Below are 16,114 nucleotides of genomic sequence, written 5' to 3' on the forward strand. Positions count from 1 at the left end.
TAAAATTAAAGCAGAAAGATTTTTTTCTAATGCTCGTTTTTAAATATTTTCTAATAATAACTGATTGCTTGTGATACGTTGAATAAATACTGCTATCTTGAATAAGATACCACTTTAGTACCTAAGTAGTTTATAAGTTAATGGGCAGGTACATACATATTTTGGGGAAAATGTTAAAATGCCAAAGTATACCAGATTTCAAAAGGTCATAATATTTCAAGTTCACTTTGGGGATAAGTAGAATTTTCCAACTACAGAAGAAAACGATCATACAGGCTGAAGGAACAACATGGATAAATGTATGAAGATATGAAAGAACAAGGTCTATTTCTATTATTTTTATAGTTCTGAAAAATAGGCCTGGAATGACAGTGAAGAGAGATTATAGATAAGAAGAATAAAGATGGTAGTTTTGGGAGACTGGTAGACTATGAAGGATTGTAGGTAATTTACAGTTGAGTTCTAGTTTATTCAGGAGACATTGGAAAGCAAGGATGTGACATATTAGGTTATGTATTTGAGAAAGTTTTTGTAAACGAATTGGGTACACATGAGTTAGTCCATTGTATTTATATGAGATAATACTGTGGCTTATGAGAATCTTTATATGAGAATTAAAATAAGGGCAATTTTAAAAGGAGAGGATGAGTTTGGAATACAAAAATTTAAAGAGTAATTTTAAAGATTCCATTACCTGTGTTGAAAAAAGAAGAGATTTGGGATGTTGGGGTTTTGTGTAAATAGTGAACTTCTCTATTAAGATAGAAAATGATAATGGAAAAATTACCAATAAATGACAGTTTTGGGTTTTATATATAATGGAACTTATTAAAAGTGAAAAATACCTTTCTTTAAAGAATAATATTAGGCTAGTTGGAGAAAAGACCAGGGCAGAGATGTATAGAGTCTGGAGTACTTTGTGACACAAGAGAGCATAGAAAGTATCAAAATTAAGTTAGAGTCATGTCAAAAGGACATAGGAATTGATTTGAAGAAGCTCCCATTGAGCAAAGAATGAAAATTTGAGCTTAAGAAAAAATAATGACTACAATGGACTAAAACATCAAATATGTTTTAAGTTTTCAAGTTCATAATACTTTTAAAATTATTCTGGAAGGTATAGAGTACCTCATTTTGAAAACTATAAATAAAGGAAAATCAAAACTATATTTTGGCCAAATCAAATTTTGTATCAGTTAATTTAGAATAAATGGTAGGATTATAAAGTCACTATTTTATATGTCTAGTGAAATATGCATATAGACAGTAAACTTTAGTGGCTGCTAAAAATGTTAAAGGCAGGGATCACTGAAATAAGTAGATTAGGCTGACATCCTCATCAGTCTTAACATTACAGAAAGTCAGAATGTGTGTGTCTCTTTAGTAAACATAATAGGAAGCACTTGGTACTATCAATGAAAGAACCTTGCCAAAAAATTTAATGTGAATGATTTAGCCTCTAGATAACTATACCATTTTACAGAAAACATATAAATATAAAAAATATGTTAAGTGATGTGAGGCAGATGCAAGTAGTTAAATCAAGAACATTGGAAATTATGTCCAACAATTTTCCTGATGTAAAAAAATGAATGGTACAACAAGAACATTGGGGAATTTCTGCAGTAAAAGAGTGTTAAGGATTATATCTTATTAGATATTATTTGTATTCTAATTTGGACAAACCAACTGTTAAAAACACATTTTGTGGATAAGCCAAAATTTGAATATCCTTGATTTTCTATGGTTTTATGGAATTTTTTGGAAGGGAGGTGGTATATGATAATGGTATTGTAGTAGAAATATAGTTTTGTGCTTAAGATAATTTAAACTTTTAGTGAGCTAATTGGAATTTGTAGTTTCCCATTTAATGTACTAAGAAATTAATACTTATTATCTGTCTTATACTTCTTATACTTTTAGAATAGTTCCTTCAGTATTTCTTGGCTTCCTTTGAAAGGCCTTGTTAATAACAAGTCATCTTTGTCTATGCTTGAAATGGTGAAGACTTGTTGTTGTGATAAACAAGATCCTGACCTATATAAATCCAGCAGTAGTTATACAATTTTTCTTTGCATTTTGGCAAAAGTTGTTAAGAGAGCAATGAAGAACAATGGCCCTCATCCTTGGAAACAAGTCAAAGGAAGGTGAGTGCAGTATCTTTCTTTGTCAGGAATGTTCATTGATATGTTTGGAGAAGTGTTTACAATTTGTATTTTTTAAAGTAAATTGTGATTAGAGTCCTTATTCACATTTAAAATGTATTTCTTAACATAAGACAACAAAATGTGGAACATTTTGATTTTGTCAGTTGTAATACTGAGGAACAAACTTAAAATCCATAACTTGAAAAGGGTTTCAATTTTTTTTTTAATGAGTAATGAGACTATCATGAGTATTGATAGAAAGTTTACTTTAAATGATGAATTTTTGTGAATGAAATAATTTTATTAAAGCAGTTTTTTTATGTTTTACAGAATATATTCTAAATTCCATCAAAAAAGGATGGAAGAATTAACTGAAGTTGGTCTACAGAATTTTTTCAACCTTTTTCTACTGTTAGCAGCTGTTGCAGAGGTAGAAGATGTAGCAAGTCACATTTTAGACCTCCTGAATTTCCTCAAGCCAACCTTTATAAAATCTCAGAGAGCCCTCATTTGGAAGGGTCAGATGGCATTTCTCTTACTGTATGCTCAGAAAAATCTGGACATTGGTGTTTTGGCTGAGAAATTTTCCTGTGACTTTCGAGAAAAAGCAAAGGAATTCTTGGTATCTAAGAATGATGAAATGATACAGAGACATAATCTCTGGACCCTTCTTTCCATATACATTGATGGTGTTCAAGAAGTATTTGAGACCAGCAATTGCTTATGTCCTTCCCATGAAAAACTGCTTAATGATGGATTTGATATGCTTCTACGAGCCTGTCGAGAATCTGAACTTAGGACAGTGTTGAGCTTTCTACAAGCTGTTCTGGCCAGAGTCAGGTATGTTTTTCTGCAGTGTACTAATTGATATCATCACTGTTTTGGTTTTTATATTAATTTCTCCTTCAACATACTTAGAAACCAAATATATAAGGAAGTATTTGTTCTACTGATATATTGGCAAAAATCATTAGTTTTCAAACTATTTTTTCCAATAGTAGTTCTTAAAAAGAAAGCTCTTATGCAAACAGGAGATGCAAAATTAAACTCAGAGCAGTTCTGATATAATTACAGAGCCATGCTCTTAGACCTCTTTCTTCCCCTACTTCTTCTTGGGAAAGAATATAATTACTGAGAGTTATGTTATCGATATTCTAAATAAGACCGTGAGCTCAAATCTGAGGTGGCTTTTATTGAAACATTGAAGCAAATGTAATTCTGTGTCCATAAGGAGGTTTTGGCTCAACTGAACCATTGAAAAAAAAAAAAAAAAAGTAAGTTTCTTTAAATTTTTGCTATAAAGTTATAGCTTCAACATCATCAAATTCTTCCTGCTGAATCCATTTGTTTTGAAATGAACATAAGTTTATTCTAACACCAATCATCTATACAAGACTTAGTATTTTCAGATCCACCTAAATTATGCAGATATGTGTTCTTAGTGTTAAGACACTACCACTCGGTGTAGTCAGTCACTGCCACTGAAAATTTGTGTAGAAGTTGTATATAGAAATAGGATTTATTTGAAACCATGTCTGAAGTTAACAGACTGCTTCCCTCCTAATATCACATTACAGAAGTAACATCTGTTTTCAGACATTTAGGAGCATAGGAATAAGAAAGGAAAGGAGCATATGGGCCTGTAGAGAAGAAGCAGTCATGGAAACAGTGGCAGAATTTACCACTTTTCTACCTTTTCCATTGAAAGATAAGTTTATTTTAATCCTCAACAATTGTTATTTTATTCTTACATGGTTTTTAAACAAAGACTTATATCTTACACTTTTAATTTAAAATTTTAGTTAAGAATGCTGGGCAATCATTTTTATTTTTGTTAAAATTATTTTTTACATTGTTAATGTAATATTTTTGTGGTAAAATGTTTTTTTTTTTAAAAAAAAAAAAAAAAGAAGTATAAAGTGACAAACTTTTTTCTCCCACCTTCATTTCTTCATTTTCTTGTTCAGTGGTTCTCAGTTGGGGATGAGTTTGTCCCTCAGAGGACATCTGACAATTTCTGGAGATATTTTTAGTTGTTACAACTAGGTGAGTACCACTGATGTTTAGTGGGTAGAGATCAGGAATGCTGCCAAAGAATTATCAGCCGGGCTGAGATTGAGAAATACTATTCTAGTTCTACCCTCACAGAAGTAAAATAATTTCTTAGAGAACCTTCCAGACATTTCCCCCTATTTATTTGTATGTTTAACATAAAACAGAGGATCTTTTTTCAGAACAACTCCTTTTTTTTGGCTTAACATTCACACATTTCCTAGACAGCTTTTTATGTTAATTCCTGGAGACCTACTTAATTCTTCTTAATAAATGCTTATTGTTCCATTATGTAGATGTGCTAAACTTTATTTAAGCATTCCCCAGTAATAGGAATTTACATTATAATTTACCATTTTGTTTTGTTGTAACACATTTTTATTTAATATCTTTATGTGCATCTCTGTATGTATGGAAGTATGTGTAGGTTAATTCCAAGAAAGAATTGGTATGTATAAATTTTAAATGTGAATGGGTATTACCAAACTTCCTACAAAAAATATTGTATCAGTTTTTACTGTTTCTGATAATGTGTGAAATAGCTTCCATTTTCATTCTTTCATCATTGTGTGGAATGTCCTTAGCAAAAATACATTCTAAAATAAGAAAACAGAACTCTGTTAAAAATGTTAGTTGAAACTGTAATAGGAGAAAGAGACCTATTTTGAAGATTGTAGAGGCTTTAAAAATAGAAATATGAAGAAAGCAAAAGAAAAAAAAAGAGGATTTTTTTCTCTATTTCATGTTTATTCATTGACTTTGGTTTGTTATAAAGCTTCTAACTAGAACTTTTCTTGGTAATTCTTCAAAAGTAGTAACTAGAAACACCAGAATAATTCTTATGTTCCTGAAAGATTCACATTTTACAAATACTGTCTTCTTTCTTAATTAACACTTCCATTCCTATTTATAGATTTTTTAAAAAATTGAAGTTTGGAGACTTTGTAGCTTACCTAAAATAACAGTTAAATTTCAGAATTGGCTTTCAAACTCAAACCCATTATTCAATTGTTGCTTTCTTATGTTGTCTTCTAATAGTTTGTAAGTAATTAAATCTACACTAATCCTATCTCTATACTTTTTTATAAATTGGAAGTAATTGCATGGGTGAAGTCTGCAAGCTATTTGCAGACCTGAAACTATTGCTACTATTCATATATTTCTGAGTGGTTTTATCTGTTGTTATGGCTATTAAAAAAAGATAGTTGCTTATTGGGGGACTTTTGATTACTTTAATTTTTCGAATTTTGCAGATTCCTGTTTAATGACTCAGTTGGAAAAAATGAATTGAGATGTGGAGACAAGTCACATTTTATGTATAGTAATTTGCCTTTGATTTATTAGCACCATTGCAACTGTCTAAATTTCACTTAATGCAATACAGAATTTTTTACATTTATTATGAGTTTCTCAAGTGAATCTGGATTGTTTTGTGGGCTTGCTATCTTGCAGGGGATTATAGTGAGTACTACTGATCTTCTTAACTAGCCTGTAAAAAAAGAGACAGATGTTTATAAATTGTTAATTGTTAACGTTTGATGCCTTGTACAAATGTGTAGTTGGTTTTGTTTTATACTGTTCATTGCTAAAAAAAGAATATCCAATCATTTACAACTTCTATTACCAAAATTATAAAATACAGAGAAGTATGAAGTCAGTGTGTAAATAAGAGGGTGTAGCAACACACAAGTTTTAATGCTAACATACTTTAGGCACTGTCATCCTTTATTTCTGAAGCTTGCATAGCAATTTGCACACAGATTTTCAGTGAGATTGATCACAGTATATAATAAGAGATAGGAACTATGACTTAGTTTCTTTGTCTCCCAACAGCTTTTACCACTTCTAAGGCAGATATGACCAAAACTGATTAGAGTTTTGTTTGGGGTCTTTTGGGGAAAGACCCAAAAATTATGCAGAATTGTTTACCTTAAAAAGAAAGAAGGAGGGAAACCCTTGTTGGGTCCCCTCTCGTCCTGTGGGAGCACCCTTGAATAAATCCTACTCTTACACCTCAAAAAAATTAATAAACAATATAAAAGAATGAAAGAAGGGAGGAGAGAAAACATAAGGAAAAATTATTTAGGTATTTGTCAGAGGTATGTTCTAATTTCTTAAAACAAAATCTAGAACTTCATTGAAGATCTTTTCATAGTCATCTTTTAAGTGTGCTGTATACTCTTAATACTATGATAAAGATAAAAAACATTTTGAATAGTTAAAAATTAAAGCATGTGTTTTTTTTTTTTTTTTCTTTAAAGTTGAGAACTGAGCTAAATTCTTTGAATTTTGGTTTAGGTAGGGAAGATAGATTACATAGATTGATGATATTTATTCCTGGCTGCATCCCTGCCAAGGAAAAGAATGAAATACTTTACCTTAACAATCTCTTCTGTTTTCAAAATCAGGTGGGAATAAGGTACCAGGCCTTGCATAAATGTGTGTGCAGGGTGTGTGTGTGTGTGTGTGTGTGTGTGTGTGTGTGTGTGTGTGTGTGTGTTGAACTGGGTAATAGTTTTATAACTGTATGACAGAGAAATTATAGGTGGGAAGGAACTAAGATCACTGATTAAAGAGGAGAAGCAGCTCCCTCTAGGCTGTTAAGAAATAATAACTTCATATGCCACTTTCTGCTAACTGGAGATGATGGCTCACCAGAGCATTCTTTATTGCTGATTAAGTAGCATTATGAAAATACTGACTTGGTTATGTTAACTAAATGCCTCTGTGTTTAAAACTTCGAATGTCAAGTAGTTTTAGCAGTCATCTTTAACATTTCACATTACCTTTCTGAAACACATTTCTAGTTTTCACTTGCTGTTATTTGAGGTTAATATAAAAATGGCAGTCTTTCATTGTGGAGGTTGGTTTAGCCAAAAGCTTTTCTTTAATTATATCCATTCATGCTGCTATAGTTAAGGGTCTGTCAGCATTTCCATTATAAACCTCTATTTTCAGGGTTTTATAACATAGCTATGAAAATTAGCTCTGGGCAAAAACTTGACATACAAGGCCTCATGAGATCCTCCCTCCCCCCATTTCCCTTTTTCATTTTTACTGATGTAAGGGTGAGTGATTTTAAAATGCCTTTTGGCATCTGCAAATATCATTTGGAGTTTAAAAAGAAACAATAAATTTTCAGGCTTTGTACCTGTTTGTTCTAACACTTAAGGGAGGCTGTGGACTTATGAATTTAAGCCAAATGGTTATTGATCAACTGACATCCTATTTTGTATTAAACAAGAGCCTATTTTCAAAGAAGTCTAAATGCAGTTGAGAACGAGCCTAAAAGGCTAGATGTTGAGACTAAGGCATAGTTCAGAGAGGATGACTACTTTTTTTTAGAGATGCTGTATATTGAAGTACAATTCCTTCAATAAGACTAAGCCTCTTTTCCCAGACTTCAAAATACACATATATTTTAAATCCCCCCTTTTTTTTCCTTTTCCTGTGAAGTTAGAGGATCACCTATTTGTTATGTATCTGTTTCGGTATTTGAGAGGTCTGTGCATGCATGCACACATGCATAAAATGTCTGTTTATTATTCCCTTCAAATATTTCCTATGCTCAATAGCTTTATTGGCATAGTAGCATTTATTCTAAACAAAGATTTTTCTTTTCTCCTTCCGTTAGTAGAAGAATTGCGGACTGACTAGACAGGAAAGGAGGTAGTACAAGAACAACTGTTCTCTGAAGGATCTCCTATATCTCAAGTAATTTACATGATATTTAAGGAAAAATAGAATGGATACTCTTTACAGCATGCAAGATTTTTTCTTCCTTTTGTTATTGAGTGTTAGTACAAATGGGTTATTTTTAAAATAATCAAATGTATTGGGCTGAGGTTGTGGCTCAATGGTGGACCGTTTGCCTAGCACATGCAGGGCCCTGGGTTTGATCCTCACCATCACATAAAATAAAACAAAGATATTGTGTCCAACTACAACTAAAAAAGAAATATTTTTAAAAAATGTATTATTTCCATGGTGTGCTTGGTATACTATAGTAATATTACTGTGAATATGCCTGTACGTGTTCTTGTGTGGACAGTTTTACTTTTCATGGTTTTACATTTGGGAGTGAAATTGCTGGGTCATATATTTTGAGGCAATGCAAGGTTGTTTCCATGAGGCTGGACCATTTTACATATTCACCTGTAGTATGTGAAAGTTATAGTCTCTCCACATCCTTGTTGCTAAGTGTATTTTTGATTGTAATAATCCTGTTGGGTATGAGGTGGTATCTTTTTGTGATTTTGATGTTCAGTTCTTTGGTAGCTAATGATGTTTCTTTAGAGAAATATCTATTCAGATCTTTTGCCCATTTTTATGTTGGCTTATTTGTCTTTTTTTTTTAACAACTGAAAGAGGTTTTTTATGTATTCTAGTTACAAGTCTCATATATATATATATATATATGATTGATAAATATTTTCTTTTGTTTTTTGGATTCACTTTCGTGCTGTTGCCTTTTGTAGCACAAAATTTTAAATTTTTGATGAAGCCCTGTTTATCTGTTTTTTCTTTTGTTGCATGTGCTCATTTCAAATTTTCTTAATTTATCTTCTTGGAGAACATGTCTGAATATATCATTCTATACATATTTTTTATTATGATATTCAAAGCCATCCACACTCTTGCCTTACCTATACCTGCAACTTTTTCTTGTGATTTCCTTTTACATTAGTTTTAGTTCAAATAGAACTACAATTTTTTGAGAAATCTCCTAAGTCTTTCTTACCTTTGCTTTTATTTTCCTGTCAAAACTAGTTGAAGATTAAGGCCAAACTATAGCTAGCACAACAGAGCTGGACTTGAGGATTGAATAAGCTGACATCAGGCGAAACGCACTACTTAGGAAAGAGATCAATCCAAGGAGGAAAGTAACTGTTAAAATCAAAAGTTAGAAATAGTCAGTGCTAGTCACAGTAGGCAGAGAAGTGAGGTGGCAAAGACTGGGGAAATAAGAAACCTATTTGAGGAACCAGAAAGGTGATTTCAGTAGTTGGTAATAAGTAGAAGAGAAGTGAAGATAGAATCTAAAAACATGGTATGCGTATCGGGTGGGGAGGGGTGGTTCTACACTTGATCTTAACCAAAAGGCTGAGAAGTGATAGAGCCAGGATTCTAGGCACTAGACTTATTTGTGCAGCAATTTGTACTTTTTGCCGCTACTTCTTAAACTCGTAGATGTGCCCCATAGTTTCTACTGTGCAGAAGAGCTAGATGCAATGACATCCGCCTGTAATCCCAGTTGCTCCAGAGGCTGAAGCAGGAGGATGGCAAGTTCAAAGCCAGCTTCAGCAAAAGTGAGGCACTAAGCAACTCAGTGAGACCCTATCTCTAAATAAAATATAAAATAGGGCTGGGGATATGGCTTAGTGGTTGAGTGCTCAGGAGTTCAATCCCCAGTACCCCGCCCCTCAAAAAAAAAAGTGGAGAAGGGGTTTAGGGTCAATTAACCTGGGGCTCCAGTCACCCCTCCCCCCACTTACTAATAGTGCAATCTTAGGAAATTAAACTTTTCTAAGTTTCAGCTGTACCTTTGTAAAATAACTACCTCATAGCATTTCTAAAAACATCTACTTCAATTTCTGTAATCCAATAGGGTACTTACTAGCTATGTGAGACCATTTAAATTCATGTATATAGACAAAATTTCCATTTCATTACACTAGTGTTAATATCACATCCCAGTAGCTACACTTAGTTAGTGGCTACTGTAATGGAGGGCAGAAAAATTTTTGAACAGCACTGAGATGCTGTACCTATCCCAAATATGGACCATAATAAAGTTTTAATAGATTCTATACAGTGTGTTTTTTTTATCTTTTTTCACTTTTATGAGAACAATATTATCTTTCATTCCAAGCTTCTCTGAAATGTGTGCTCGTCCATATGTCTCCAATCTTAAATAATCTCAATTTTCTTAATACTTTTAACTCTGTAATGTTCTTTATTGCTTTCTACTTTGGGTTGTAATTATTTTCTTCAGAAAATATTCATGCAAAAAAATAAATTCAACTAATATTTTTCAGTGCTTGCTAGCATAGCAGGCATTATTATAGACACTTGAGATACATCAGTGATTCAATCAAATTGAGTCTATATGATCTGCACTCATGTAGTTATTACATGAAAGACTAAGAAAATAGGAGAAACCTAGATGTTTATTCTAACCATCACATTTTTTAACATTGCATATTTTACTGTTTTAGTCATCAATATTACTTAATAATGATTCATACTTATTCCTAAATTTAACCTGCTTATAGAAACATTCTATCAGTATCCACATCATAGTAGACAATAGTATCTATAGTCAGGTTATAGACTTAATGCTTAATCTAAATTTCATCTCTCTGCTTATTGCCTCCTGGGCATCTGTGAACAGAAGAGACCTCTAGATACTAGGAGATCCATTCTTGCCAATTAATTGAAAGGTATTTGTTTTTATTGAAAAAGCAAAACTCAGTGTATCTACTTTTGTTCAACTTTTTGTGACCATTTTTATTTTATTTCTTCAGTCCAGTAATTAGCAACAGACTATTCTGCTGAAATATGGAAACAGATGCAATATGTAGGCCTTTGAGCTTTTACCTTGCTTTTGGAAGATTGGAGAACCACTCCATTGAGGCTGGCCCACAGGAACCTTATGCAGGTTCTAAAAGTAGAGATTGTTTATATTGGTGTTAAATGGAAAGCAAGGTATTTGGAAGAGGGAACTGAAGAATCAAAGTAAAGGAACTAATAAAAAAAATTAAGAATATTTCCCAGAACTGAAGTTTCTACATTGGAAGGGCCTATTGATTGACTCAATCATAATGTAAGACAATAGACTCACAGCAGGGACCCATATATGAAATTCAGAATACTGAGTACAAAGAAAAGATCCAGTGGTCCATGGATTTTCCCCACCCTTTTCAGTTTTTTTTTTTTTTTTGTATTTGCTGTGCCCCTATCTTATACTGTCCAGTTATAAACTAGCTCATGTTTAATATCAAACCCTAATTCCCAGCAATTATAAAAATTTTATAGTGGGTGAATGGTCTTTATGTTAGATTCCTTTTTTCAAGATTACTCCTACTTTCAAGAAGTTGATGAATGGACATTTATAGTTTTTTTTGATTCTTAGTTACCAAATTTTCAAGTTACTAAAAATTTAGATTTTTCTGTGATGAAATCTAGGAAAACCTACCTTTTATGATTACACAGGAAAAAGAGGGAAGGAAGGGTAGAAAAAGAACACTGTGAAACAAATTGGGATGAAGAACATTGGATAAAAGGACAGGAACAAAAGAAATATACTTTGTAGAGAAAATACTTCATTCTTTTGAAAGTAGCCCAGCTCAGTTGTTTAGGGAATAAGTGCCATGATTATTTTCTATACCAAGCACTGGAATATTTCTCTTTAGCAAATGGTAACAAATCAAAAGATGTTGGGGTGAGGTGAAAGCTACTTTCCCCAATTTATTTATGCTGCTGTGGTTCCTTGTCTGAACCCTATGGTTCACTACAGGTTTTAGACCACCCAGATCTTTGAAGCTATAGATAAGATTCAGAAGTGAACTTGTAGGAAGGCCTCACTACTGTGCTCTTTCATGGCACCACACAGTGCTGTCTCTTAAACCAAAGACATGTTGCCATAATAAATATACTGAAAGCTGATAAATCTCTTCCGTGACAGGTATACTAAGGTTAACTCTTCTCCAACTATAAAATAGGTAAAAACACCTGAAATTGTGACTTAAGTAAGTAGACTAGACCTAAAGAAATTCAATGAGATAAACTGGCCATGTGGCTTGAGTTACATAAGAGAAATATTCAGGAAAAGCAAATAAAATTTAAGTATTTATGTCTAATAAATGTAGTACAATGACCTTGCGGATATGTTTTGTTTTAATGGTGTGACATGTTAGTGGGGAAGGAAATCAGTCTCTTAATTATTCCTATAATTAGTTATTTTTGATTAATAAAACCTCAGAATGCATTATAGTCAATTTATTATAGTTTTAAAATATCCTGAGCTATCCTCACCATCTTCTGGTATTACCCCAAAGCTAATTTCTTCAACATGTGCTTTGTAGAAAACATCAGAGTACACTTTTGTTTTATGATACAAATTTACTTTTGCCACCATATTGTCTGTAAAGAACAACGATACCTTTCCCCATCTGCCTTGTGCAAAAAGGTAATTGTTCTTTTTCAAATTTTATTTACTATATTTTAACAAAATTGAGAACAAACAAGGAGTGAAATGAGCATCAGAAACTCTTAATTTCAATTGTTTCTTCTTTACCTTACAAGATATATATTTTTCTCTCTTTAGGATATCTCTTGTCAGATTTAAGGCTTATTTAAAATGAAAAGAAAGCTGGAGCAATTTTCTTTATTCCATTTCAGTCTCCTAAGGCCTATTTCCCCCTGGTGAGCTCATAGCAACAGGGGGGTTTAAGGGAATTCAGCTTTCTGCAAATTAATGTCTCACATCATGAAAATTCAGGACTTTTTTTTTTTTTTATCTTGAAAAGTAATACAGTGAGTGCGAGTATTATTTCTTGCCAGCGGGTGGAAGATGAATGATTTTGTCACAGTTTTACTGCTTGATGAGCAGTGTCCTGAGGGTCAGGCTTAAGTCTGTGTCACTATGCTGCTCATTACTCTTGAGCTAAATAAGGGCTGATTGGATCTAAATTGCCTAGCACATGGGCCACAGATGAGCTCAGTGAGCAGGGGATGACCTGCTATTCAGTCTGGGAGTAACCCCGGTGTGCAAATGCAGCATTAGAACACCGTGGGAGAATGAGAGGCTACCGGCTGCTGCCAGCGAAAGAAATCGAAATGTAAAAACTCTTTGATGCTGTGATGTTAGAATTTGAAATGTAGGAAGTGACAGGTTGATGGTACTTATCAGCTTTGGCTGGATTAGAGAACAGTGTCATCTTGCTTATATAATGACAGAAGAATGAAGCCAGCAGCTAACTACTGTGCAAAGTAGAGCCACTGCTGTTGCCGCAGCCAGTCATTGCTGCCTCCTACTGGCAGTTTTCCTGGAAACCAGTAAAATAGAATGAAGAAAAGAGCCTCCTCTCTTGGTTTCCAAGAATATGAGGCGCTTTGGTGGTGAAAAGCTGCTGGTGGAGGAATGCAAAAGCTGGGGTGAGGGGGCACCTTTTGAGCATACTTAATAGTAAACTAGTAAATTGGTTGTTCCACAATTTTCTGGAGAAACAAGGGTTAATCCATTTATAAAGTGAAACTACTCAGGGCAAGAAACCCCTATACACCCTTCATGGAATATTGTCCTTTCAGGGGCCTCAGGTGGGTGGGTTGATCTCTCAATTATGTATTTTTATCAATAACAGCACTTTACTAACAGCTAATCTTCAAAATCTAACAATAGACTACCAACCATAGTGTCAGCACAGTTTGAAATGTACCTGATATACAAAATAAAAAAGAAGTCCCTGATTATATAGTTTATGCTGCATAAATCTGTCTCTTAGGGAGGAGGTTGGATGGAAGACAGATGTTTCTACAAATCAAATGGTTTGAAAAAAACAAAAATCAGCAAAACCCTACAATGTAAGATCTCTATTTCATTTTGTTCCTAAAACTATAATATCATTTTTAATAATATTAGACTCCTTATATATTTCTGATATTAAATGTAGATGAGTTTTTTAAAAGTTACTTATACCAAGAGAACTACTCTCGATATTTTTAAGTTGTATCTTTCCATACCTTTCCTACTCATATACATTTTTTCACCCAAAATGAGATTAAATGTTCTTTGGAAGTTTTTTCCCATTTATTATTAACAGCTTTCCATATCAAATAACATTTACATTATTTTTGTTGTCTCCATAATATTCCGTTATATGGATGTACCATGGTTTACTTGACCATTTCTTATTTGTGAAAACTTAATGCTTTGTTCAGTGTTCACCATTAGATGGGAAACTGTTGTGGATGTGCTTCTGTCTTGGCAGGCTCTCAGGTCTTACTTAACTGCTACACAAATCCAAGAGTGACAGGCATAATACTGTAAAGGAGGCTTTGATTTTCATAGACTTTGTTGGTTATATGTGAAAAGCATTTGTTTGAATAATTTGACTTAAAATATAAAAACTTAGCTATAATTCTAAAAAATCATATAGGAGCCATAGTTCAATTATATTCAAGGTTTAAGCATACATGCTTACATAAATAACTGTACACATCCTATGAAAGAAAATTTTTACCTAGTAGAAAAATCTTAGACTAGAAAAAAAAATTTTCCCCATGTATTTTATAACAAAATGTAATTTGATCTATTAAAATAATGAAGAAAAAAGAAGCTATGGAGTTTATGGTTAAAAAAAAAGATTTATAAGTTAACTTTCATTTCTCAAAATTAATCTTTTTCTGCACTTTCCAGTATAGATGTCTTTCAGCCTTTTTTATTTTTTTTTTGCAAAAAATTGTGAATAATGTAGAATTATATTTTAGAAAATGAAAGTCATTCTGCTTCTAAACCTCTATCCCACAAAGGGATCCACTGTTAGTACTTTGGAAAATATTCTTCTAAACTGCTGTTGTTTCTTCTTTTATCCCACTGACTTTTTTTACCATGTCTGACTTTGAAGGAGAGAAGAGAAATAAAATTAGAATTATACTATGGACATTTCAACAACTTTATTCTTTTTTCCTAAAAAAATATATCAGAAACATATGCACATACATTGTTTAAGGTTACATGTCATATTTTATTGTATCACCTTTCACTTTCTTAACCCAGTGAACATTTAAGAGTTATACATTATTTTTAACTCAGGTTCTGGTACCTGTCTGATTTTTCAAGATCCTAGTAGCCTGAAAATTTGGATTTAGCTTATTTAACAGGGTTTTATCTACAGTTCAAGTTTGTGAGTTATTAATATACCCAGTGTCAAAGCCAGTGAACTATGTTTTCACTACAATTATTGCTTGAATATACATAATAATTTCTTGTTTATAGTGGAAAATAGCATAGCTTTGTTTTTCAGAAAGTTGCAAATATGAGTTTGAATTCTATCTCTGAGACTTTTTAATGTCTTCAGCAAGTTATATAACTTCTTTCAACCTCAGTTTTCCTAATCTGTAAAGAGTTTATACCTACTTATTGAAGAGCTGGTTTGAAGAATAAAAGAGATACTACCTGGGACTGAGGATATGTCTCAGTGGTAGAGTGCTTGCCTAGCTTATCATGCACAAGACCTAACCCTAGATTAGATCCCCAGCTACAACAAACAAAAAGGGACAGACAAATAATACCTGTTAAGGGTTTAACAGAGTACCAAATGATCTTTACTTGTTTTTATCATTGCTGTTTGTCCATTGATTTCAGAGAAGTGTAATGAAAGCATGCATATATTAAGTAAATTTAATAAGAGTTTCACACTCTAAATTAAGATTTTTTTTGTGCTCCATTCTGAATCACTTCTGTGATATTCCTTGAATAGAATACCATTTATGCTTTAAGTAAATGCATAACTTACTCTACCTTATTGGTCACATCTCTTTGTTTATATTTCTTAGGATGTAAGAGAGAGTTTTGCTGTATTAATTTTATGCTTTGGTCTGAAAAACAGAAATGACTGTACCAGCTATGGCAGACTTTCTGTTGTTGTTGGAGAAAATAAAGATGCATAAAATCAAATTGCTGGTCTTGGATGCCCCACAGCGTAGTGAGGCAGACATATAAACAAATAAATGAAAGAATAATAAACAAATGTTAAATAGACAATTCTTGAAACTCCTCTACCTCACAGAATTTTCTGAGTTACTCCATACAAATAATATGTGACAGTAAGTCAGGCTTACTATATCGTATAGTTGATTGGTGGCACATATTATAAGGAAGATATTACAAGTCTATAGAAGCATGTGCTTAT

At 32.7% G+C, this 16,114-nt stretch overlaps 1 protein-coding gene across 2 annotated transcripts in view; it reads left to right on the forward strand.

Annotated features, from left to right (window-relative positions):
• Positions 1 to 16,114, forward strand: part of Mms22l (MMS22 like, DNA repair protein) — a 119,324-nt gene that overhangs the window by 45,542 nt on the left and 57,668 nt on the right. For both annotated transcript variants that reach the window (XR_005732913.2, XM_005338013.4), the window contains exons 13-14: positions 1,924 to 2,147; positions 2,478 to 2,987. Coding sequence is in view for 1 of the 2 variants with exons in the window: in XM_005338013.4 (XP_005338070.2) it covers positions 1,924 to 2,147; positions 2,478 to 2,987 (734 nt within the window). In the remaining variant the exon portion in view is untranslated. The remainder of the gene's footprint in view (positions 1 to 1,923; positions 2,148 to 2,477; positions 2,988 to 16,114) is intronic.

This window comes from Ictidomys tridecemlineatus, chromosome 8 (genome assembly GCF_052094955.1).
Source record: "Ictidomys tridecemlineatus isolate mIctTri1 chromosome 8, mIctTri1.hap1, whole genome shotgun sequence".
NCBI lineage: Eukaryota > Metazoa > Chordata > Mammalia > Rodentia > Sciuridae > Ictidomys > Ictidomys tridecemlineatus.